The sequence below is a fragment of the Lissotriton helveticus genome, chromosome 2_1 (assembly GCF_964261635.1).
Source record: "Lissotriton helveticus chromosome 2_1, aLisHel1.1, whole genome shotgun sequence".
NCBI lineage: Eukaryota > Metazoa > Chordata > Amphibia > Caudata > Salamandridae > Lissotriton > Lissotriton helveticus.
In genome coordinates this window covers 1,181,746,487-1,181,771,385 of record NC_136059.1, presented here as the reverse complement: position 1 = coordinate 1,181,771,385, position 24,899 = coordinate 1,181,746,487, and the positions used below count along the sequence as shown (strand labels likewise).

Here is a 24,899-nt window from a genome sequence, read left to right as displayed (position 1 = left end):
ATGTTTTTTTCGGCTCCAGTGGTTTTTTCGAATCCGAAGCGGGTTTGCCTGGTTCCGACCTGGGTTTCGGTGCCAAAGGAGTAGTGGTATGTGCGCCGGCACCGTGCGAATGCCGACTCGAGCCAGAGTCGCCTGAAGGCTTCATTAGCTGCTTAGCCGGGCCCGAAGGTGGGGAAGTAGAAGCAGTGTGTCGGTGTGCACCTGAGCCCGAAGGGTGAGGGTGTGACCGGGGCCTTCTTTGGGTGTGCCGAGGAAGGGTCGGGGTCGATGGTCTTACTTACGACCCGCTGTGCTGGAGTGATGTCCTCGACTTCGGAGTAATCTGCCTCGGAATTGCTGTCGACGTCGTGTTGTTCTGGAATGTTAACGCCTTCCTCGAAGATGTCGTCCGGAATCGAAGCTGAAGATCGAGCAATTGTTCGCCTCGCTCTTCGGTCCCGGATAGTCTTCTTGGAGCGGAAAGAGGCACAAGCGGAACAGTCTTTGGCCTCGTGCTCAGGGGAGAGGCAAACGTTACACACTTCATGAAGGTCGGTGTGGGGAAACTTCGACCCACATTGAGGACACTTTTTAAATGGCGTCCTTTCCATGAGCTGGAGTAGAGGCCTAGTTAGGCCCGAAGGCCGTCGACGACAACCGGAATCGAAGTTTTCAGTGTTGAAGAGTAGCGTCGACTGGAAAAGCGTTTGAAACTTAATTTCTGTAAGTTGGTGAGGATTGTGTGCCGAAGGAAATCTATTTCAACATGGAGCGCTGGAAACACATCCGAGCCCGGTGGCGGAAAAAAACAATCTGGGGATGGAGCCGATGCCCATGCGCAGTATCATCCAAAGGAGGAGTCACCTATCCTCTGACTTCCAAAGACTTTTCTACAACAAAAACTGCAAATATCCTGGCCCAACACTAGGGGGCCATCTATGCATAGTGTGTAATCTGCAGCTCATATGCCTCGAACATACTTTTACGTTTAACAAGTCAAAAGTGAATTTTTTAGAAGCTGCAATGTTAACCTATGGGAGGAGAAACAAGTACAGCATTCGGGTAGAGTACAGCGACTTACAGGAACAATCTCCTGGACTTAAGGTGAGTATGGGGCAGGGTACAAGGCAGCACCAACAGGTCACCTCCAGCTGCACATGAGCTGTTGGGTGCAGTGGTGCAATATAGTGTCAAGTGCCCAATGTTAATCAATGGAGATCGGTCTGCATGAAAGGAGGCTGCAGGTTTGGACTGGAGGCCCAGTCAGGCTGAACCAGCCAGTGGGTTCAAGTCTTAAGTAGCTACGGGACGTGGGGACAAGGATGGTCCTCTTCTCCTCTGACCAGGACAGCTGGGTGCAGAGGGTCTTTGAGGTGTCGGGTTTCTTCATCAAGGAGCACTCGTGCTTGATGGGGGCTGCACACAGAGGCTGTAGGTGGTGTTGGAGAGTTCATGAGGGTGAAAAACAAGGTGGACTGTCTCTAGAGGGCTTGGGTACCACACAGACACCATTGGCCCACTTTGACTCGTGCTGGGGGTGCTCAGTGCAATGGTGCTTGGAACCGTTGGGTTTTTGCAGTTCTGGATCCCTTGCGGTTCTTCTTGGGTAATACCTGCATGAGTCAGGAGAGCAGCTTCTCTGCTCCACGGCAGTCCCTGGGTCTTTGTTGAAGGCAAGCAGTCCTCCCAGGCTGTGGGAGGCATGACGGCTTGCAGGACTAGATGACTTTTGCAAAGTTCGACTGGAACAGAGGACAGGTAGTCAAGCTAAGGGGAAGTCAGTTGCTCCTTCTTCAGTCTTTTATTTTGTGGCTCTTCAGTCTTCTACTACGTAGGTCGGAAGGATCTGACTTCTGGTTCCAGGGGCTCCCCCAAATACTGGACTTAGGTGCATAAAGGGAGTGTAGGGTAGTAGCCAATGGGCTACTGACATCTGGGGTCACTATGTCCCTATATGACCACTTCCTGTGGGAAGTTGGCATAACCCTATCCCAGAGTTCCTAAGTTTACCATCACTTTGAAAAGTTTCCTTCACTTCAGGCAGCCCAACTTAGGCGTGGCACTCGCCTCAGTGTGGACGCGCCTACCACTCCAGGTGCCAAATAGCTCTGGACAGAAGGGGCATCGCCTCCTGTGAGGGAAGCCAGATTCGCAAACCCAAGGCGGTGGGCTCTTTGAAGCACCACTGCCTTGGAATGCTAATCTGCAGGTCATCCTGTGGGAGGGGGTGAAAACACACTGCTTGAGCAGCCTTTCTGTGTGCATGTATAAATAAATCCAACACTGGCATTAGTGTGGGCTTATTAATATGAGATGTTAGATGTGGAAGAGGTGTGGCGCCGCGGCCAGGGCGACTGACGCTGGAATCTGGGGATCACGGTTCGATCCCCGGCTCCGGCGGCAGGTTAGCCCAGCACCATGTGACTCTGGGCAATAGCTTGCTTAATCTTCCCGACGGCCCCCAGCGCCTAGAGACCCTAACGGGTGATTGTGCGCTTTACAAATGTGGATGATTAGATACCAAACATCCCTATTGTCAGTGAAGCAATTATGTAGCTAGGGAACTTGTTTTTACCAGTGTCCAGAACATGCTTGACAATGTCTTCCATGTTCACTTACACTGGCAGTAATGGAACTGCCCAGCACAGGGGCATATCTGCTCAAGCAGATATGTCCTCTTATGTAACATAACACATTAGGGCAGTAAGGCGCGTTGTAGGGGTGACTTACATATACTGAATGTAGTGGCTGTAGGCATGTACCTCAGGATGTGTGCCATGTTGTGTTTTCCCTTTTGTCTGCACCAAAACACGCAACCTGCAATGGCAGTCTTGCATGAGTTTGGTGAGGGGTGGCACTATTCGTGCTGCAGCCCCTAGGGACCCTCTTTAGTATCTCAGGACCTATGTACCAGGGGTACCATTTACTAGGGACTTACAGAAGGTACTAAAGATATTTGCAATTGGGGAAAACAATTGCATAGTTTTGGGAAAGAGATCTGGCACTGGAGACCCGATAGCAGGAACCCAGTGCACTTCCAGCCAAAATCACATCAAATACCAGGCAAAAAGTGGGGGTGACCATGTCAAAAAAGTGGCACTTTCCTATATCAGTCAAAAAAGGAGATGGACGGGAAATATATTGTCAATTGTGTTGAACACTGCAGAGGAGTCTCATTAAAACAAAGAAGCAGCTCTGTCCAAGTCATAAGCGATCAAAGGTCAACTGAAGAGGCAACAAGAATAGACAACATGCTTCAAAAGGGCCAATGAGAAATTGACACGGGGGAGGTTTCTGACTAAGATGTACATCAGGACTGATCACAATTTAAATTTATGAACCTAGTACCATGACTTTTTGCTACTGGGATTTCAGATTTATAATGTACGGGAGGATTTCAGCGACACAAGCTTTAGCAATCATCTTTCCTTTTAGGTTGATGGGTCTTTTCATTTCGATTCTTGATTGAAAACCAAAAAGACATGTTTTATGCAAGATTTGTAGTCTACTAATTCAGAGTTTGCTATGAAGGGTGGATATTTTGAGGCTTGCTAGAACAGGCACTCGGTACACAACTACTGAAATACTGTGTTCAGCAACCGAAGAACATGGTGTTCTTTTATTTCGATTTGCTTGGTCTTTAAAGAACACTGTTAATGTAGTGCTGCATGAGGAACTTCATGGTAGTGTATGGCTGAACATGAGTGAACCCTCAGCTCCCTATAGATGCACACCCTTGCCCCTTCTCTTATGATCCACTCATGAAGGCTGAGAGACATAGGACAGTGCTGTTTCTCTATAAGCTATGAGCACCTCTTCATCTGAGGGTGATGTTTAATGCACTTATTATTGAGAGGTCCTATCAAATGAAAAAGAGGTCTTGTTTTAAAGCAAATCAGGAATTTGGTGGTAGCCATGGTATTTGGGTATTGGGCATTACATGTGCCATGGATATATGGAGGCAATTCTTAGAACTGCATTTTTTGAGAAAAGCTTTCGATAAAGTTTCAGACAGTCCACCACAACATGGCTACAATGCTCAAGTACCGCAGTTATGAGCCGATAACTCATGCCCCATCATCAGAGTCAGCAATGTAAGGTAGATTTGTGGACTGCCTTGGCATGTAAGCCAAAAGAGAGGTGTTCACAAAGTTGAAATGCTGCACTTCATTTCTGAGGAGGATAAAGGACTTAAGTCAATAGTCCTATATGTGCATTAAAGGTTCACACCTTTGTAGTACTTCTACTGAGCTCAGTTCAAAGTTTCCTACCATGTCCGTGCATTTTGATTATTCCAACAGGTGTGACTTTAGATTTATCCACATCTTCTTTTACTATTCAGACCTTAGCAATAGTCACTCAGATTCTTACTCTTAATTCCAAAGTCTCAGGCAGCCTGCATCTGGGAATGCCTAACGCACTGTAAAAGGCCCAATTTGAGTTTTATTACGCTGTATTTTATGATGATTTTAACGTTTACAAAATGTAAATGAATTTGTTATTGAAACGTGCATGCAACGGTTTTTATTAGTCATGCATGATAATGATAAACTAAAACTACTGTGAAGTCTAGAGCAGCATAATCTTATTTCTGTGGATGCAGAGGTAGCAGTACTGAATGTGTCTTTATTTTACACAGTCTTAATGTGACAATCCAGTCTTATTGATCTCTCCGTTAATGCCCATTAGGCTGGAATATCCGACAGTGGCTGTGATGTCTTCACCCAGGTTTCACACTACAAGATGTCTAGCAAAAGTTGTATTTACTTCATCATCCGAAATCTATAAACACTAGACTGTATATGGATGTGTATCAAGATCTACTAAGGTTTATGAATTTACAGAGAAAATAACATCTATATCTGAAAATATGACTTTGCAGCTTGAAAATCTAGATTCAGATGCTCTTCACCATTCTACCATCTAGTGGTTTGTTCCATCAGTGTTAAAAGTATTTTTTTTCCTATGGGTGTTGACTTGAGTAGAGTTGTATAACTCACTAGGACATCAGCCATAAGCCTACAATGCTCCCCCGTATGTGACTTTCTTTTAAGATGTATTTTATCAACTCCCCTGCAAAACAGTAATTATACACCAACAGCCTCCCCCCCAAAAGGAGGAGGAGGATTGAACAGTGAGTTATTGTAAATAAGTATTATAAAATTGTTGGATCTACTATGCTACCTTCTTGTGTCTGTCTACACAATGTTTGGTAAATGGGTGTCATGCTCACCATTTCACCGCATTGCAGAGGTCTTGTAATAAAAAGGCCAATTTCACTCCTTTCTTTCTTGTGGCATGTTACCATGGCGTAACCTCTAACTTTAATTTGATAGCTGATTTCGCAATTGTATTATTTGCAATATCCACCTCACAATAGTCCCTTTATTTGCAGTTGTGCCCAGTATCTGTGAGGCATGAGCTATAAAAAAAAATACGTTGCATTTCTTAATGGATTGAGTCTCATCAATATAGTCCAATACAGCTTTTCTAACATCCAGGGTATGTAAAGTAATTCCAGCTTTGGTGTAGAGACTGGATTTGTTCTCAAATAATGGTTTTTATATTGCTAGCACTTGCAATTCACTAACCTTTTCCCTCCTTAGTGAGGCAAACCCCATTAGAAAAGTTGTTCTTCAAGGAAGATGTTTTGAATTAGCTTTGTGCCTAGGTTCAAGTGGTGCCTTCATAACTCGATTTAGCAATACATTTCAATTCCATTACGCAATGGTATTGAGTGTTGTGGATAAGCTATTTTGACCTCTTAATAAATTGTCTAATAACTATGTTTTAATGTAACCCCTTTCTCAGTGGTCACCCCCAGTTTCTTCATATTTTTGGGACTCGCCTGCTGGTGATTTTGAACTCTAAAACTGGGGAACTCCTATCCAGTGCCCAATGTATGTTTTCTGCCATCTAAATCATATTAAAATTGGCATAAAAACTGATTGGCACATTTAAATTTCCTAAAAGGATGTAGTACATGGTGCAGAAGTACATGGTGCAGAAGTAAATGCACAGCATTAAATGCCACTTGTGGACTACCGCACTCACTGTACTGTCCCCTACAGCTGATGTGAAAACTTGGATTTAGGCGTACCCTGTGTAGCCTGCCAGCAGCAGCTTGAACCCTGCTACACAGACACCTCAAAATCACCCTTTTAACAGGCAGGAATACCAGATTTTAAATATTAAATAAGTCACCCCTAAGCACACCCTGCTATCCAGAAAGTAGACCACATAATATTTAGAAGTGGAACACAAGTGACATTAGAAACTGTCAGGCTCCCTCAGTGACTAGGACCCAAAACAATGTCATCACTGAGCTGTGAGCTGTAAATGGGCATAAGTCAAGGACAGATTATACAGTTGAAACTATCCCCCACATGCATCAAGCATTTTTGGAGTCGCAAACGGTGCGATTTCTTAAAATCGGCCGTTTGCGATTCCAAAAGTGCTTTTTGGGATGCATGAAGCAATTTTAGAATTCGTAGCATTTTTGCGAGTTCTAAAATTGCGGTTGCTTTTAAGAAGTCGCAGATGTGCGATTTCTTAAAAGCAATGCATCATTAATTTTAAAAGTGCAAAATCGCAATTAGGGTGTCAAATTTACCGAGTGGTTGAACCACTCGGTAAATTTGGAAAAAGTGTTTTAAATGCGGAAAATGTTTTTTTTTGCAACATTCATGTTTCACACACACATGTCCTTAGGACATGTGTGTGTGAAACATGATGCGAAAAATACATTTCAGGGGTGCATGGGGGGGTCCTTTGGACCCCCCCCCCCCTGCACCCATGAAATTTTCAAAGTGCCACTCGCAATTTGCTACTGCCTTCCCATTGACTCCTATGGGCCTTTTGGCCCATAGGAATCAATGGGAATTGAGAAAATGTACTTAAGAATTCGGTATTTATTTGGGATTCGGTAAAAATTGCGATTTTTACCGAATCACAAATGAATACCGAAAATAATGATGCATAGCATTTTGCACTTCTTAATTTGCGATTCCTTATTTTTCGCAAATTAAGAAGTGCAAAATGTCACAATGATGCATGTGGGGGTATACCTTTTGACATGTACCAGACACAGACTCCATACAAAGATGAATTTGAAGATTTAATAAAAATCCAATCTAATGGTTTAGTCAAATTTGTATTAAATATATTGGAAATTTAACTTTTAGAAAGTTACTTTTGCCCCGCTGAAAATGCTGGAGGCTAATTTGCAGTAGCTTTCTAGCAACTACTTAGACTAATACTTGGTCTAAATAAAGTGTGAAAACTGTTGTCAGAGCAGAGACCATGATTGGTAGTGATCAGATATTTTCTTCCCCTGGAAAGAAAACCAGCTGGGGTGGTCCAGGAACTTAATTTACTTCGAAGTGGCCTTCCCTGCCACATGCAAATGTGAGGTGACACCTTGGCTTTTGGCCCCCTAGTCAGGCTGTCACCAAACTCAGTGGGAGGAAAGCTATCTCCAGAACCGTTTTGGAGTGATCACAGAGGGGTGGGCATACATGCTCTGCACAAGGGGCAAAGTGTTTCTCAATCATGGATTTTGAGAGTGAGGGGCACTGTGGGATTGCATGGAATAGGGCAAACAGGATCTGCTGAAAGAAAGTGGGTAGGGTTAGCCCCAGGAACATTTACTCCGTTGGTTAGGGGCTGCCCTGGAGACACCACATGCCAGACATAAATGTAATAATGCAAACAAGACAGACCAGTAAACAAGGTTGAGACCTGGGTGAGATGAACAACTTATTTACCTTCGGTAAAGCTTTTTCTGGTGGATACAGTATCTGCCTGTGGATTCCTCACCTTGTGAATATCCCCCTGCGTCAGTAACATTCGGAAATTCTTTTTGTAGCTTCGCGCAGACGTGGATAACGTCACAGTAGCACGGCATTGCGAGCGGCTCCGCTGACGTCACCGACTCCATAATAGGCCCACGTCGGCGTGATGACATCTGTACCGCCCTTTTTTCTGTGCCTTCGAGGCACACGGACGGATCAATCACAGTAGATATACAAACAAAGTACATAGCACCAAATAAACAAAATAACACACACAGTGTGCAGCCAAAGCAGGAAAGTTAAAACCCCAACACATTTCCTTTGACAAATGATCAACATTACAGTAAATCATGATATAAAATAGTGGACAACGGGGAGGCGGGTGGGTCAGTGAGGAATCCACAGGCAGATACTGTATCCACCAGAAAAAGGGTTACCGAAGATAAGTAACTTGTTCTTCTGATGGATACATCTGCCAGTGGATTCCTCACCTTGTGAATAGAGTCCCACAGCAGTCTCCACTCCCGGAGGAGGGTGTCCAGTCTCTTATACCCGAAAATACAGGAGAACAGAACACGCTAAATGGCCGTCCCTCTTCACTTCGGAATCTAAGCAGCAATGCTTCGCGAAAGTTTGGAGGGAGGCCCAAGTTGCCGCTATACAAATGTCCTCTACAGGCACACCCCTAGACAAAGCAGATGTGGCAAACGTTGCTCTAGTAGAATGTGCTCTTAAACCTTCAGGAGGTTCCTTACCCGCCAGAGAGTAGCAAATCTTGATACATAAGACAATTCATCTTGACAGCGTGCGCTTGTGCACCGCCTTGCATCTTCTGGCTCCAACAAAACCAACAAAGAGCTGGTCATCCACTCTGAAGTCTCTGGTTCTGTCCAGGTAGAAGCTCACCACCCTCTTCGGGTCCAAGCGGTGAAGTCTCGCCTCCTCCTTGGAAGGGTGAGGGGAGGTTAGAAGGTAGGAAGGGTAATGGACTGCCCTAAATGGAAGGGAGTAACCACCTTAGGCAGAAAAGCAGCCCTGGTCCTGAGTCCCATTCGTTCAGCATGAATGGTCAAGAATGGGGGCCTTGAACTAAGAGCTTGAAGCTCACTTACCCTCCTTGCCGAGGTAATTGCAATCAGGAAAACCGTTTTAAAAGACAACAAATCAAGGGACACTTGTGCAAAGGTTCAAAAGGTGAACCCATCAAGTAAGTAAGCACAAGGTTCAAGCCCCATTGAGGCACAATAAAGGGAGTAGGAGGAAATTTATTTTTAAGGCCCTTTAGAAACCTTAAAACAATAGGAGATTTAAATAAACTCGGCTGATCCGGCAGACAGAGAAACGCCGACAAGGCTGAAAGATAACCTTTCACTGTAGCTACAGCAAATACTTGCTGAGACAAAGAAAGCGCAAACTGAAGAATGTCAGACAACCGAGCCTTCAAAGGGTCAATGGATTTCTCCCCACACCAAGAAACAAATTTGGACCACCTGTAAGAGTAGATAGACTTGGTGAAATGACGCCTGGCTGATAAGATGACATCCACCACATCATGTGGGAGAGAAAAAGAATTCAGGTTGCCAAGTTCAATCTCCAGACATGAAGGTGTAAGGTCTGGAGGTGGGGGTGTAGAACCTGCCCCTCCATCTGAGAGAGGAGATCTGCCCTGGAAGGGAGACGGAGCGGCGGGCACGAGGAGAGGTGGAGAAGATCTGTGTACCACACCCTTCTTGGCCAATCCGGGGCAATCAATATGACTTGGGCCCGGTCTTGGTGAATCTTCCTCAGAACCCGAGGAATCAAGGGTATGGGAGGAAACGCGTAAAGGAGTTGTGGGCCCCAACCCAACTGAAACACGTCCCCCAAAGCTCCCTGCATTTGATACTGGAGACTGCTGAATGACGGGCACCGAGCAATCTCGTGAGTGGCGAAAAGGTCCACCCGAGGAGTCCCCCACGTCCGAAACACGTGACAAACCACCTCTGGATGAAGCCTCCACTCGTGATCGGCTGAGAACTGCCGACTGAGACTGTCTGCACGAACGTTCAGAACTCTGGCCAGATGATTTGCCATCAGACAAATCTGGTGGTCCTGAACCCAGGACCAGAGACGCAGAGCCTCTCTGCAAAGGCACTGAGACCCCACTCCTCCCTGCGTGTTGACATTCCACATCGCAGTCGTGTTGTCCGTCAGGATCTGAACCGACTGACCGCGAAGGGAAGGGAGGAAGGCCTTGAGCGCCAAACGTATCTCCCGCAATTCCAGAAGGTTGATGTGAAGCAACCTTTCCTCTGGAGATCAAAGACCCTTGACCACCAGATCCCCCAGATGAGCACCCCACCCTAGAGTGGATGTATCCGTTATCACCGTGGCCACCGATGGAGGCAGTTGAAAAGGCTTTCCTTGAGACAGATTGCCTTCCACGCCTCACCAAGTCAGATCCACCGCAGCTTCTCTTGAGATTCTCACAGACTCCCTGAGATCTCCGTTGTGTTGATACCACTGCCTGTGGAGGCACCACTGGAGTGCCCTCATGTGCCAGCGTGCATGGTTGACCAGCAGAATGCAGGAAGCCATCAGACTGAGCAGACAAAGGACTTTCAGGACTGGAACGACCGCTCCATTGAAAAACAAAGGAATCATTTCTTGTAAGTCGCGAATCCTTTGAAAAGGAGGGAATGCCTGACACACAGTTGTATCCAGTACAGCATCTATGAACAGGTTGCGCTGGGAGGGCACCAGGTGAGATTTGGGCACATTTATCGAAAAACCCAATCTGTACAATTGAGTTGTGCATTGCAGATAATGGAGCACCTTCTCTGGAGATTCTGCTTTGATCAGCCAACCGTTCAGATAAGGGCATACTGGTATCCCTGACCTTCTGAGATGGGCCGCCACCACCGCCATCACCTTGGTGAAGACTCGAGGCGCAGTAGTAAGACCAAACGGAAGGACCGCAAACTAGTAATGTTGCGAACCCACCGTGAAACGGAGATACTTCCTGTGCGACTTCAGGATGGGGATGTGGAAATAAGCATCCTGCAAGTCTATCGACACCATCCAGTCCTCTTCCAGCAGCGCTTGAAGAACCTCCGCAAGTTTGAGCATCTTGAACTTCTCCTGTTTCAGATAGAAGTTCAAGATCCTGAGATCCAAGATTGGACGAAGTCTGCCATCATTCTTGGGTATCAGGAAATACCAGGAGTAGCATCCCTGACCCCTTTCCTGTTCCGGAACCACCTCTATCGCGCCTTTTCTCAGTAACGCCAGGACTTCCTCCTGCAGGAGAAACAAGTGGTCCTCAGAGCAAAAACCTTGACAAGGAGGGTAATTTGGTGGAAATTCCCGAAAGGGAAGAGCATACCCATTCTCCACGAGATTGAGAACCCAAAGGTCCGATGTGACAGATTCCCAATCTCGTAGAAAATAGGTAAGCCGACCCCCCACAGGACCCGCATGATCCGGAATGGCGGATCTAGGGCTGCTTTGCTGTGGCTGGAGGGGGGTGGGAAGAGGAAGAGGAGGAGGAAGCTTGACGACCTCGAGGACGAGCTCTTTGTCTGCCCCTGTAAGATTTGTACAGCAGATTTTGCTGCTGCTGCTGTTGAGGCTGCTTGTAGGCTCGAAAGGAGGACCTTCCGAATCCCCTATACCTTTTACCTACAGATCCCCAGGATTGCAAACCCAAAGATCTGGCCTTAGCTCTGCTGTCCTTGAACCTCTTCAACGCAGCATCAGTCTTTTTTCCGAAAAGGCCAGAACCTTCAAAGGGTAGATCCATTAAGGCAGCCTGGACATCTGCTGAGAATTCGGAGGACTTCAACCAAGCGGTTCTGCTGGTGGCAACTGAAGATCCCATTACTCTCGCCACCGAGTCAGCTGTGTCCAACCCACTCTGGATGACCTGCCGAGCAAGCAGCCTGAGTGTCAACAAGCACCTCATTAAAAAAATGTCTATCCTCCTCTGGAATCCTAAGAGCCAACTGTTTGACAGAATCCATCAAAGCATGGATATAACGTCCCAAGAGGCATGTAGCATTAGTTGACTTGAGAGCCATACTTGCAGAAGAAAATACTTTCTTTGCAGCTTGGTCCTGCTTTTTTGATTCCTTATCCCCAGGCACCTGAGGAAAAGCACCCTCAGATTTTTTGGAACAGGCCGCCTGTACTACTAAGCTCTCTGGCAAAGGGTGCGAAGATAAAAAGTCTGGGTCACCAGCAGCCACCCTGTATCTTCTCGCAACAGCTTTTGAAACAGCAGGAGCTGTAAGAGGTCTATTCCATACCTCTAAGATTGGCTACGGCAAAGCCTCATTGAAAGGAAGCATGGGCTCAAAAACAGAGGATGGCGAATGGAGGACTTCTGTCAAAATATGTGCAGTTGGAAGAGAGGAATTCAATAGATCCGCAGCCTTCCTGATGACTACATGGTATGGAGCCACATATTTAGAAGGGGCATCAGATTCAGAGGCTAATTCCCAATCAGGAGACAGTTCCAGTCCACTAGCCTACCTTAAATCATCAAAGAACTCCTCTGATTCCTGCAGCTCACCCTCTTCCATTTCAGCTTCTCGGTACCTTTGCTCCTCCAGGAGTCGCTGAGCCTCACGCCCTGACCTCTCCTTCGGGAATGGGTCAGCGGACCCGGAATCGACTCCAACGGAGCCGGTGTCGAGCTCGGAGCCGGAGGACCAGGCCGTTGTTTTCGAGGTCTGACCGGCGCCGTTGACGAAGGCATTGGCGTCGAAGGCTTCGGCGGCGCCGAGAAATGCCAAGGCGGAGTCGGAGCCGGCATGAACGGCACCGGAGCATAAGACTGGGGAACTCCCAGGTTAAATGCCATCGGACCCTTGGGACCAACCGGTGCTCCAGAGGGGTACAAGGCTCTTGAATAGACTCCATACATCGCGTTCAAAAACTGTGTAGGGTCTTGTCCTGGGCCTGGAAAAGGAGGTTATGAACCCAGAGGCTGCTCTCGAGGAACCGGAGTCTTCTCGACCTCAACCTCGGGTTGGTGGGTCGGAGTCTTCGAACCCTCAGGCAATGGAGCCTCTTCCTCCTCTCGAATTGGAGATCGAGATGGAACCGGAGATGGATTTGACACCGGAGCCGGTGAATGCTCCGGTGACTCCATAGGCGAAGCCTCATCTTCCGGATCCTGAACATCTGGAGAAGGAGAAACTTAATCCTTACGATGTCTTCTCATAGGCGACTTCGGTCTCGAATCCGAATCCTTTCCAGAATGATGACGTGATCCATGTTTCCTCTTGTGCTTCTTTTTAGCCGACCTGGAAGCATGCCCCGATGGCGACCTCGAGGGCGACTTCGAACGAGACCTTGACCTCGACCGCGAGCTCTTCCTGTCCTTCTTACCCTTCATCTTGGCCACCAGGAGCTTCGCCTCTCTCTCACGAAGGACCTTGGGATTCATCTTCCTACAGGATGGACACCCCTGGACATCATGGTCCGAGCTCAGGCACCAAACACAGTCTTCATGCGGGTCCGTGATCGACATCATCTAACCGCATTCACCACACGGCTTGAATCCGGTCTTCTTCGATGACATATCGTCTGGATACAAGAAAACACGAAAACCAACAAACAGTAACAAAGTTACTATAAAGCTACAGAGGATCCCTCGATAACCGTTAGCGTCGATGACGCGGAAAAAAGGGAACTGATGCCATCACGCCGACGTGGGCCTATTATGGAGTCGGTGACGTCAACGGAGCTGCGCGCGATGCCGTGGTACTGTGACGTCGTACACGTCGGCGGGAAAGCTACAAAAAGAATTTCCGAATGTTGCTGACGCAGGGGGATATTTATAAGGTGAGGAATCCACTGGCAGATGTATCCATCAGAAATAGTATCATACAACAATGTCTTACAGAGTAACATTAAAAAACCAAGCATTTGCAATGCAATAGGTCTCTCATTAGTAAGGTTTGAGCTATTGGTATTGTAAATGACAAATTTTGTATTTATGTTTTGTTTTTGAAAATAACGAAATTAATAGCTTTGTCATTTACAATGTCAATAGTTATAACTTTCGCAAATGTGACACCTATAGCATTTGTAATGCAATATGTGTTGTATTTACGTGTCTTACATGTATTGATATCAAGAATAACAATGGCTTTTAATTTTTTTCTCAATAATTAATACTTAAATAAAAGTTATTGTAATGTATAATGCCACAAGTATATATGACACAGGCTCTCAGTCACCCATACACATAAATCCCATTAATTCACACACATGTTCATACATCCCTACAGACAATGCACTCACTACCACACATGGCAGCCTTATCATAGTTCCCCTAGTCACAATATTTTTTTCAAACCATATTTTCGTGCTCTGCGGACATATGGTTTAAAGTCAATGAAGCTGGATGAGGAGTTGTCTAGTAACAATGAGCAAGTTACTTATCCTTCAATAGCTCAAACAATTTTCACTGATCAGAAGTAGTTCTCACAACAAGAAAAGGTTGGAGTCCCATGTCTTAGGGTCTTTGTGCTTTTTAATTATTTTCTCTGGAAGGGTTTCCTGTACCTCTGATCTTTCAGCGGAAACCATGTTGAGAGTTCAAGATCCCAGTGATGTTTCTTAAATGATCCTCCGAAATATGGATGGCCCTTGATTTTTCTGTTTTTTCCAGTACTGATTGAGAAATATCGATTTCATACCAATGTGCCAAAATAAATGTTTCGCTTTGAATCAATGTTTTTGACTTAAATGATGAGCAGGTATTACAACCCTCCGACTTAAGGTGTCTCGGGAGGCACAGCATAGTTCTAGATACCATGTATTTGCCGTTTATGACAAACGTTCGGTTACAGTGGAGACAAAACCTGATGGACGTGGTCATAAAAGAAAATGGCTTTGAGGGCTTCAGATACAACACTCCTCCAATTGAAAACAATCAGTGAAACAAATATCTCCTGGTTCCGTCAATATACCCAGGGTGTACTCTGCCTTCTAACTTGTTGTTGAATTTTCAATCAATTTTCAATCAAAAATAATCTTATTTGGCAGTTTCTGTTGGACTATTCCAATTGGAGTAAAGTCAAAACAGATTTGCATACGGCTAGGTCCAAACTGAAGTGGCATTGAGGGCGAATGACGATGGGCTGGGATGCGGCCTGAGCAACTGCCAGTGATTCATTCAAGTATTCCATCCTTCACTTAATTGTTGTTGCAGTTGATGGCCTAAGTGCAACAGAATGCCCAGACATGGGTCCTGTGCTCACTGTGTCACTGGAACTAGGCTATACCTTACTGAGCAGACTAATCAGAGCAAAATCGGTCTAGAGTTGCTGGTGATACATTTCACGGAGGACATGGCCTGGCAGTTCGGACTGGACAAATGTCTCCTGGTCCAAGCAGTATACGCAGGCTGTACTCTACCTTTGAAGCTGCTGTTGTATTTTCAAAGAAAAATTATCTTTCCACAGGATCTCTTATGTAATAGTACAAACTTCAATGATGGAAACCATTTTTTTTAAATGGATATCATGTACAGGAAAATCATGGGCTTACTGTCAACGTCATAGGGAATCCTACATCTCCGCCTGAGTCGATATGATGAAGAAAAAGACGTTACATGAACGGGAGATTAGCAAGTCTACGTTCTGCTCTAAGTAAAAGTATTGGTTGCACAATCTTGATATTCACTTCAATCGTAAGTCCATATGTTGACAAATTTAATCAGCAATCAAAATCCAAATAAATTATCACCTACTTAGTCACTGTTCGTGAGTGAATTTAATTGTGACCTCTAGCAGTATATATAATCATACAGATTTGATAGAAGTCGATGTTTCAGTAACTGAGAAGTGAAAACTGGCTTGCTAACCTCCAGGAAAATGCCAATGCCACAAAGGTTACCATGCCACTATCAGCGCGCAACTTACTTTTGAGAATATGCCTGAAAAATGGCATTTTCTACCAACTACATATTATCAAGTTATTTTACGAAAGGTCCAGATGAATCGAAAACAACAAATATTGCGGTAAGTAACACATGCCCATCTGGACTACTTCTAAGCACTGTCCACGTCCCAATTGCAGTGTTGTTTTTCCTTTAGTGAACCAATCAGAAACTGGACTGTCAGTATTTGTGTCTGAAAAACGGACTCTTGGTATATCTATCTCACTAGAAAGACAGTTAGTTGAGTCCCAAAGACTAATAATATGTCGGCTGCTTCTGGAGTGTGCTATAAATTGACTCCCGAACAGTGACCAAGAGATACATTAATATCATTTGATTTTTGTGTTTGGACCAAGGTCTTGCTAAATAAGCAAACTTCTAAATATAGAAATGTACTTTTGAGGCCATTAATAATAGTGTACAACCTGATCTTCTACCTGTATCCAGGTTTCTCGAAGGGCATCAGTTTTATAATTTCCATGGGTAATAGAATGTTTTTCATTGGCTTGCAACCATTGACTAAAAGTGTAACTATACTTTGGAATAATCAAACAGAAGTGTGGCTACTTAACCCAATGTTACAAATTACGGTCTTCTTATCTTTTATACTATTTTCTGAATAACAAACACTAATAGAACTTTAACAGGAGACGATAAACTACGTTGCCCAGCAAGACTTGATGAAAGTGAAAAACAAAATGATATTATATACAGCAATATTTATGTTTGACTAAACAACTGGGGACAGTTTCTAATCTATGGTTCTGCTGCAATATCATAGAATAGGACAATAGCAACACATCCTAGTCGTTTCAGATGTCATTGAGCTTGTTGAATTATTTTTTCTTCTCTTCAAATATGAAAGATATATAGAGACTAACCTTTAACACCTTTATCTCTTGTAAAGCAGCTGTCAATCGGGTTTCCAACTCAGCATTTCTTGCTGTAGCAGCAGTATCAATCTCTCCTGGTGTAGAATTTGAAGAGGCAGTCTGAGATAAAGTATAAAACAAAGTTAATCAGTAGCACAATAGTGTTATTTTTAAGATCAACTACCCAACTAATATGCTTACCTTTATTATCTGGGTTTAAAGATCGATTGAAGGAAAGTGCCTCTTTTTTAAATGGTCACCCACACTTTTTGCCGGGTATTTAATGTAATTTTGACAGAAGTGCACTGGGTTCCTGCTATCCAGGTCCCCAGTGCCAGATCTCTTTCCCTAAAACTGTACAATTGTTCCCCAAATGGCAAGACCTTTAGCACCCCTGTAAGTCCCAAGTAAATGTTACTACTGGTACCTAGGGCCAGGGTACTAAAGCGGTAAGGGCTGCAGCATGTATTGTGGCACCCTAAGGAACCCCTCACCGCACACATGGAGATTGGTATTTGCAGACCAGTGAAACGGTGCAGACAAGTGAAAACACAACATGGCACACATCCTGTGGGACATGCCTACAGCCACTACATGCAATAATATGTAAGTTACCCCTACAGAAGGCCTTACAGCCACAAGGCAGAGTGCATAATAATACACGAGTGGACATATCTGCATGAGCAGATTTGCCCCTTTCATGTCTAAATCAATTCTTGGACACTGCAAGTGAACAGGGAAGCCATCAAAGTATATGAACTGGGCACTAGTGATTACAAGTTCCCCAGCTATGTGATTGCTTCACTGAAACCAAAGGTGTTTAGTATCAAACAGCTCGTATTAATAAACCCACACTGGATTTATTAATACTTGGACCCAGAGGGCACCTAAGGTGTACTCTCCAGAATTCTACTAGCCCTCTAGTGTGCTGGCAGACAGCTACTGTTCAACATGCCAGCACAGATGCACTTCTGACTCCCAAGCAGGTGAGAGCACCACTCTCAGAGGTCAGGAACAATTACTGCTCTGGCATGAGGTGTTTACAACTCCTCCAGCAGGATGGCTGGTAAATCAGCAAAGCCAGAGGCTTCAAAGCCTCTGCCGCCTTTGATATGCAACCCCGGCTTCCCGAATACCTGAGAGATGCCACCCCCTGCCATAAGGCCAATTTTGCATCAGGACAGCTGGGAAATTAGTAATGCAGGAGGCATGGAGCACACCCAGGTAAATACACAGACCTAAGGTGAGCTGACTGATGTGCTCCACTCTAGGAAAATTCCACCATCTTGGTGATGGCATAATTAGAAACACTGGGACAGGGTTATGCCCACTTGCCACATGAAGTAGTCATATAGGGGGTGTGGTAACTCAAAGGGTAAGTAGAGCATTGGCTACTATTATACACTTCCCTAATGGCCTTAAATGAATATGCTACTTACCAGTATGCATCTGTTCTTGGCATGTAGGGCTGCTAACATTCATATCTTAGCATTAGATCGCCGCCTAGTGTTGGGTCCGGATGATCGCACATTGTTGTCCTGGAAGAGTCTTCGAAGTATCCTGAGATGGGTGGCTCCTCCCCTGGACTACAGTGCGCATGGGCATCGGCTCCATCCCCAGATTGTTTTTCGCCATTGTGGCAGAAGATGGAGTGAAAAGTGTAAAGGATGTCCATGCTAATGAATAAATACAATAGTATATCTGCAGCTGCGACAGGCACCGGGGAGGAGGGCGGGCGATATGAATGTTAGCAGCCCTACATGCCAAGAACAGATGCATACTGGTAAGTAGCATATTCAGTTCGAGGCATGTGGGCTGCTAAATTCATATCTTAGCATAGAATACATAGCAGTCCCTCCATCAGCGGCGGTTGCCTGTGCCAGCTGCAGAAACCTGAAAAAGTGTTTTGAGAACAGCCTGTCCTACAGCAGCTTGCTGCTTGGAATGTACATCAACACAGTAGTGTTTTGTAAAGGTATGTGGTGTAACCCACGTGGCTGCTCTGCAAATATCCTCTAAAGGAATATTCCCTAGGAAAGCCATGGATGCCCCCAATTTGCGTGTGGAGTGCGCCCTTGGGGGTATCGTTAAAGTGCGCTTGGCCTTTTGATAACATATCTGGATGCACTTAACAATCCACCTGGCTATTCCTGCTTTGGAAATAGGGTTGCCTTTGTGTTGTGGTGCGAAGGCAACAAAAAGTTGTTTTGTCTTTCTAAAGGGTTGTGTCCTGTCTATGTAGTACATCAACGCCCTCCGTACATCTAAGGTATGGAGCATTCTCTCCGCCACCGTTTGTGGGTTTTGGAAGAATGCCGGTAAGTCAATAGTTTGGTTGAGATGAAACTGTGACACCACCTTCGGAAGGAATTTGGGGTTAGTGCGTAGCACTACCCTGTTTGGATGAATCTGAATGAATGGCTCTTGTATTGTGAGCGCTTGTAGCTCACTAACACGCCTCAGTGACGTAATAGCTATTAGGAAAGCTACTTTCCACGTTAGGAACTGGAGTTCAAACGAGTGCAGTGGCTCAAATGGTGGTCCCATCAGTCTGGTGAGGACCACATTGAGGTTCCACACCGGAGCTGGTGGTGTTCTTGGGGGAATGACTCGTTTCAGGCCTTCAAGAAAGGCTTTAATGGCAGGCACTCTGAAGACAGAGAGGTGCTGCCTGTTTTGAAGATAAGCCGCTATGGCGGATAGATGAATCCGAATGGAAGTGTACGCTAGATTGCACTTGTAAAGATGCAACAGATAGCAAATGATGTCAGGGATAGATGCATCTAGCGGGTTGATGTCATTGGCAGTACAGTAAATGACAAAACGCTTCCATTTCGCAGCATAGCATGCTCTGGTAGTTGGCTTCCTTGCCTCCTTGATGATGTCCATGCATTCTGGAGGTAGGTTAAGGTATCCAAACTCTAGGACTTCAGGAGCCAGATCGCCAGGTTGAGCTGTTGCGGATCTGGATGCTGAATGTCTCCATGGTTCTGCGTTAAAAGACTGGGCGTGAGGCGCAGTCTTTGATGCGGCACCACTGAGAGTTCGAGGAACGTGGTGTACCATGCTTGGCGCGCCCACCGTTGGAGCAACTAGGATGAGAGTCATCGCGTGCTGCCTTAGCTTTCTTGCGACCAGCGGTATCAGAGGGGCTGGTGGAAAAGCGTACGCAAATTTGCCTGACCAGTTCATCCATATCGCATTCCCCTGCGACTGTGGGTGAGGGAACCTGGCGGCAAAGTGTTGGCATTTTGCGTTTTCTTTTGTGGCAAACAGGTCTATCTCCGGATGACCCCACTGCTGGAAGTACGGGTGGAGGACAGATGGGTGTATCTCCCACTCGTGCATTTGATGGCTGTACCTGCTGAGCAGATCCGCCATCTGGTTGTCCTTCCCTGGGAGGTGTTCTGCCATGAGGAAAATGTTCCTCTGAATGGCCCACTTCCACATGCTCTGAGCCAGATGAGACAGCTGTGGCGAGTGGGTGCCTCCCTGCTTTTGAATGTAGTACATCGCGGTCATGTTGTCCGTCCGGACTAACACTACCTTGTTGCACAAATGTACAATGAAGGACTTTATCGCCATGAAGATTGCCATCAGTTCCAGATAGTTGATGTGCATCTTCTGTTGCTGCGTCGTCCATAGTCCCTGCACTGTGTAATCGAGCAGATGAGCTCCCCATCCTTGGAGAGATGCGTCCGTTGTCAGGGTAATCTGCGGCACAGGCTCTTGGAACAGTCGGCCCTTGCAAAGGTTGTGTGGAGTCCACCAATGCAGAGAGTCGTATGCCCGACTGGTAACCAACACTAGGTCTGTCAATTGCCCTTGAGCCTGTGTCCACTGATTCGCTAAGCACTCCTGGAGCGGGCGCATATGTAACCGTGCGTGCGGGACTATGAAGATGCAGGAGGCCATCATGCCTATCAACTGCATGAACACTCTCGCTGGAAGAGAGTGTTGTGGTCTGAACTTCTGGATCAGAGACTGCATGCTGTCTATCCTGACTTGGTTTGGCTGAGCCATGGCCGTCAGGGTGTTGATCGTCGCACCTAGGAACTGCCGGACATGTGCTGGTTGTAGATGCGACTTTGGGTAGTTCAGCGAGAAACCCAGATTGTGAAGAAGGTGAATTGTAGTCGACATGTCCGCGGCGCACTGTTGCTCCGACTTGGCTTGCACGAGCCAGTCGTCCAGGTAGGGGTAGACATGGATGTTCTGCCTCCTGAGGTGCGCTGCTACTGTCGCCAGACACTTGGTAAACACCCTTGGGGCTGTGGTGACTCCGAAGGGTAGTACCTTGAACTGGTAATGCTTGCCTTGAATAGTGAACCTGAGGTATTTCCTGTGGGACGGGTGTAGTGGAATGTGGAAATAAGCATCCTTGAGATCTAAGGTTGCTAAGAAGTCCCCTTGGTTTAGCAAGGGAAGAATCTGTTGGAGTGTAAGCATGTGGAAATGTTCTGATAGTATATACAGGTTGAGGGGACGTAGATCTAGAATGGGTCTGAGAGATCCGTCCTTCTTCGGAATAAGGAAGTACAGGGAATACACCCCTGTGCCTTCCTCTCCCACCGGCACGAGCTCGATTGCGCCTTTTTGCAGCATCACCACTATCTCCTGCTGCAATAAGAGCAAGTGCTCTGCGGACATAGGTCTTTGCCTTGGCGGGATGTCGGGTGGAGTGGATTTCAACTCTAGGCAATAACCATACTGGATTAGTTGTCGCACCCACCTGTCTGTGGTGATGTTTCTCCAGACGGGCAGGAACTGCTGCAGTCTCCCCCCGACGGGTGTTAAGTGGTCGGGGGGCAGTGACAGAGAGTCACTGTTTGCTTGGGGTAGAGGAGCGGGAGCTGTTGTTTCCTCTGCCGCGACCTCTGTTGCTGTTGTTTCTGTAACCTCCCTTGTTCTGTTTCGTGAACGAGGATTGTGCTCCACCTTTTGAGAACTGAGATTGTTGACCCCTTTGTCCTCTGGTGACTCCACGTGCACCTGAGCGACGAAAATTGTTGCCACGAAACTGTTGTGACTGTAGGGCCCCCATGGACTTAGCAGTCTCAGTGTCCTTTTTTATTTTCTCTAGGGTGGTGTCAACATCTGGACCAAACAGACTATCAGGATTGACTGGCTGATTAAGAATTGTTGTCTGAATATCCTGTTTAAACCCTGAGATGCGTAGCCACGCCTGTCGTCTCAGCATAACGCTAGTGTTGATAGCTCTAGCAGCTGTGTCTGCTGCGTCAAGTGCACACTTGATGGCTGCGTTTGAGATTAGCTTCCCTTCCTCAATAAGCAGTTTAGTGCCTTCTTGGAACTGTGGAGGCAGCTGTTGTATAATCTGTTCTAGGGTGTCGTAGTGCGCCCTATCGTAACGCGCTAAGAGTGCCTGTGTATTGGCAATGCGCCAAAAGTTTGATGCCTGCGCAGCTACTCTTTTGCCCCCTGCCTCTAGCACTTTAGACTCCTTATCCGGGGGAGGAGCTTCACCCGTGGTTTGGGAGTTGGCACGTTTCCTGGCATTGGCGACCACAAGAGAGTCCAGTGGCAACTGTCCCCGAATGTATGCAGGGTCTGCAGGTGCAGGTCTGTACTTTTTTTCAATACGTGGATTGACCACTCTTGCTCTTGTAGGCTCCTTAAATATGTCCCCAGCATGCTTGAGGACTCCTTTAAGCATAGGCAGAGTCTTTACTGTCCTTTCAGAGACTGAAAATGTGTCGAAAAGGAAGTCTTCCTCAACCGGGTCAGCATGCATGTCCACATCATGATTGGCTGCTGCCCTTTCGAGTAGTGCATGAAAACCTGCTGAATCCTTAGTTGGGGATGCACGTGCATTAAAGAGCTGCGGGTCCTGCCCCACACTTTGGGTGCCTTGGTCACCAGTGTCATCATATGAATCCTGTTGTGCATCAGGTTCATTGATAGGGAAATTGTATTGCTCGTCCTCATCATACCCCTCACCCGCAGAGTGTTCTGGTGAGGGAGTATGGCTCCGTCTCGGAGGAGGCTGGAGTGGTTCCATGAGGCCTGAAGCATCAAGGGGCACCCTCTTCTTCTTCAGTGGGATGACATATGAGTCCACTGACTCCGAAGTGATTTTCCTCTTATAGAGGGTCAGTTTTCCTGTGTCAGCGTCGATGAAATGCTCTGAATCATCCTCAGATTCGAGTACCCGACGTGGAAGAGGGCCAGCCGGTGAAGAAATCACCTGTTTCGGCGCCGATTTGGTGGAAAAGGCTTTCGGCGCCTCGTTCGGCAGTAAAATAAAGAGAAGCTTCCCAGAAGGTTTAGCTGGATTGTCCTTTTGCGGCTGCGGCGATGGTATCAGAGCCGACGGAGCAGAGGCCTTCTCTCTGATTCGCTGTAGTGATTCATCGATGGGGGACGTCTCACTCACAGTTTGCTTTTGCGCCGTCGAGGATGTTCTGACCTTTCCCTCGGATCCGACGTCTTTGTGGGCCTTGTGCGGTTTGGGCGCGGATCCCGTCGTCACCGACCCCGATTCCTGGGACCGGGGCGTCGACGTGCCAGTCTTCGATCCGTGCGCTTGCGTAGCCTCTTCGGAGCTGGCTTTGGCGTGCTTGGACGGCGGCGCAGCTGTCGATCCGTGCCGACCATCTTTCTTAGAGGACCCCTCCTCTGGCGTCGATTTCGATTTTGCAGCGGCGGAATCGACGGACTTTTTCGACTTCTGCGGACCGGAGGTCGACGGAGTCGATGGAGTAGCGGGCACAGTCGTTTTTGCCGGTACGGCAGCCATCTTAGGGACACTCGAGTCCTTAAGTTTCGGTTTCGTTTTCGGGTCGGCCATCTTAGGTTTTGTCGATCCCGATGGTTTCGGTTTCGGTTTCGAAACAGTCTGCTCGGCAAGTAAGTCCGTGGCCGGGCCAGAAGGCGGGGCCGTGGCTTGCGGCAACGGGTCTTGGGTAAGGCCAACAGGCGATCCCGTGACCCGGTCGGAATCCTCGTAACCTTCGGGGCAGAGCTCGTCCCCCGAGCTATCTGCCGCGGCCCCATAAATCTCATCGTCGTCTCCTACCTCGTCGACGTATTCAAGGCCTTGACCCACGACTCCGTCGTCGTCTCCCGGATCCGCCTCGACCTCCGTCTCGGGTGGGGAGATTTGAAGATGATGACCCTGGTCCTCTTCTTCCTGGTCTCCGAAGATGTTCTCCGGATCCGGGGCCGCTTGTCTCGCTTCCATGCGCACCGCGCGCCGAAGCTTGAGAGTCTTCTTTGAGCGGAACTGTGCACAGGCCTTGCACTTGCCGTCGTCGTGGTCAGGCGAAAGGCATTTGTTACAGACGGGGTGTAGATCGATGTGTGGGTACTTGGACCCACAAAGCGGGCAGTACTTAAACGGGCTCCGCTCCATGTTCGAAAAGTTTTGCAGTCGTGTCGCGATGAGAAGGCCTCAAAGTTCGGAAAGCGAATGAAAACTCCGCTTATTCCGGCTCCAAGAGACGGAAGACTCGAGACCGTGCGCAGACAATACCGACGCAAAAAATCGAGGCCTTTTGGCCGCTAAAAGTACGTTTTTCTCGGTTTCGACAGAAAGACGTCGAGACCACATCCGAACCCAATGGCGGAAAAAAACAATCTGGGGATGGAGCCGATGCCCATGCGCACTGTAGTCCAGGGGAGGAGCCACCCATCTCAGGATACTTCGAAGACTCTTCCAGGACAACAATGTGCGATCATCCGGACCCAACACTAGGCGGCGATCTAATGCTAAGATATGAATTTAGCAGCCCACATGCCTCGAACTTGAGTATTTAGGCGGCCCCCTGACACTAGAACTACAGACTTACCTGACTAAAGAAGAGGAGGACACTGATCAGCCAATCAACATGAGAACTGTATACTGCTGTGGACTTCTGGCACTAAACCCTGCCTGCTGCTCCAGACTCAACAATTGCAAAGCCCCGACCTGTCCTGCATTATTTACTGCAGCTGTGCATCCTCCAAAAGCCTTGGAAGGTTGCCAGTACTTCAAAAACCAGTCAGCATTTCCCTTGCAGTGGAAGAGCCACTCCCCTACATCCTGAAGGCACAGACAACGACGTCCAGTTCAAAGAAGATGACGAGCACCGGGTCCACCAATGCAGAAGCTGCCCAGAAGGAGGTCAGCACACTCAGAGGTCTGATCCGCCTGCTTGCCAAGTTTGGAGACACAAGGACCCAACGAGCCTCCCTGCAGCAATACCTGGGGTACCAGACGTGTAGCCGTTATCAACACTTGTTTAGAGTCCAATCCGGAATCCAACAGTCTGAAAAGCGACCAGCCGACAAGGGCAGTCCGCTCTGCAGAGGCCAGCATCC

At 47.1% G+C, this 24,899-nt stretch overlaps 1 protein-coding gene across 6 annotated transcripts in view; it reads right to left on the bottom strand.

Annotated features, from left to right (window-relative positions):
• USO1 (USO1 vesicle transport factor) overlaps positions 1-24,899 on the bottom strand; it is a 515,242-nt gene that overhangs the window by 22,513 nt on the left and 467,830 nt on the right. For all 6 annotated transcript variants that reach the window (XM_078676053.1, XM_078676052.1, XM_078676055.1 and 3 more), the window contains one exon: positions 16,587-16,697. In XM_078676053.1, coding sequence (XP_078532179.1) covers positions 16,587-16,697 — 111 coding nt within the window. The remainder of the gene's footprint in view (positions 1-16,586; positions 16,698-24,899) is intronic.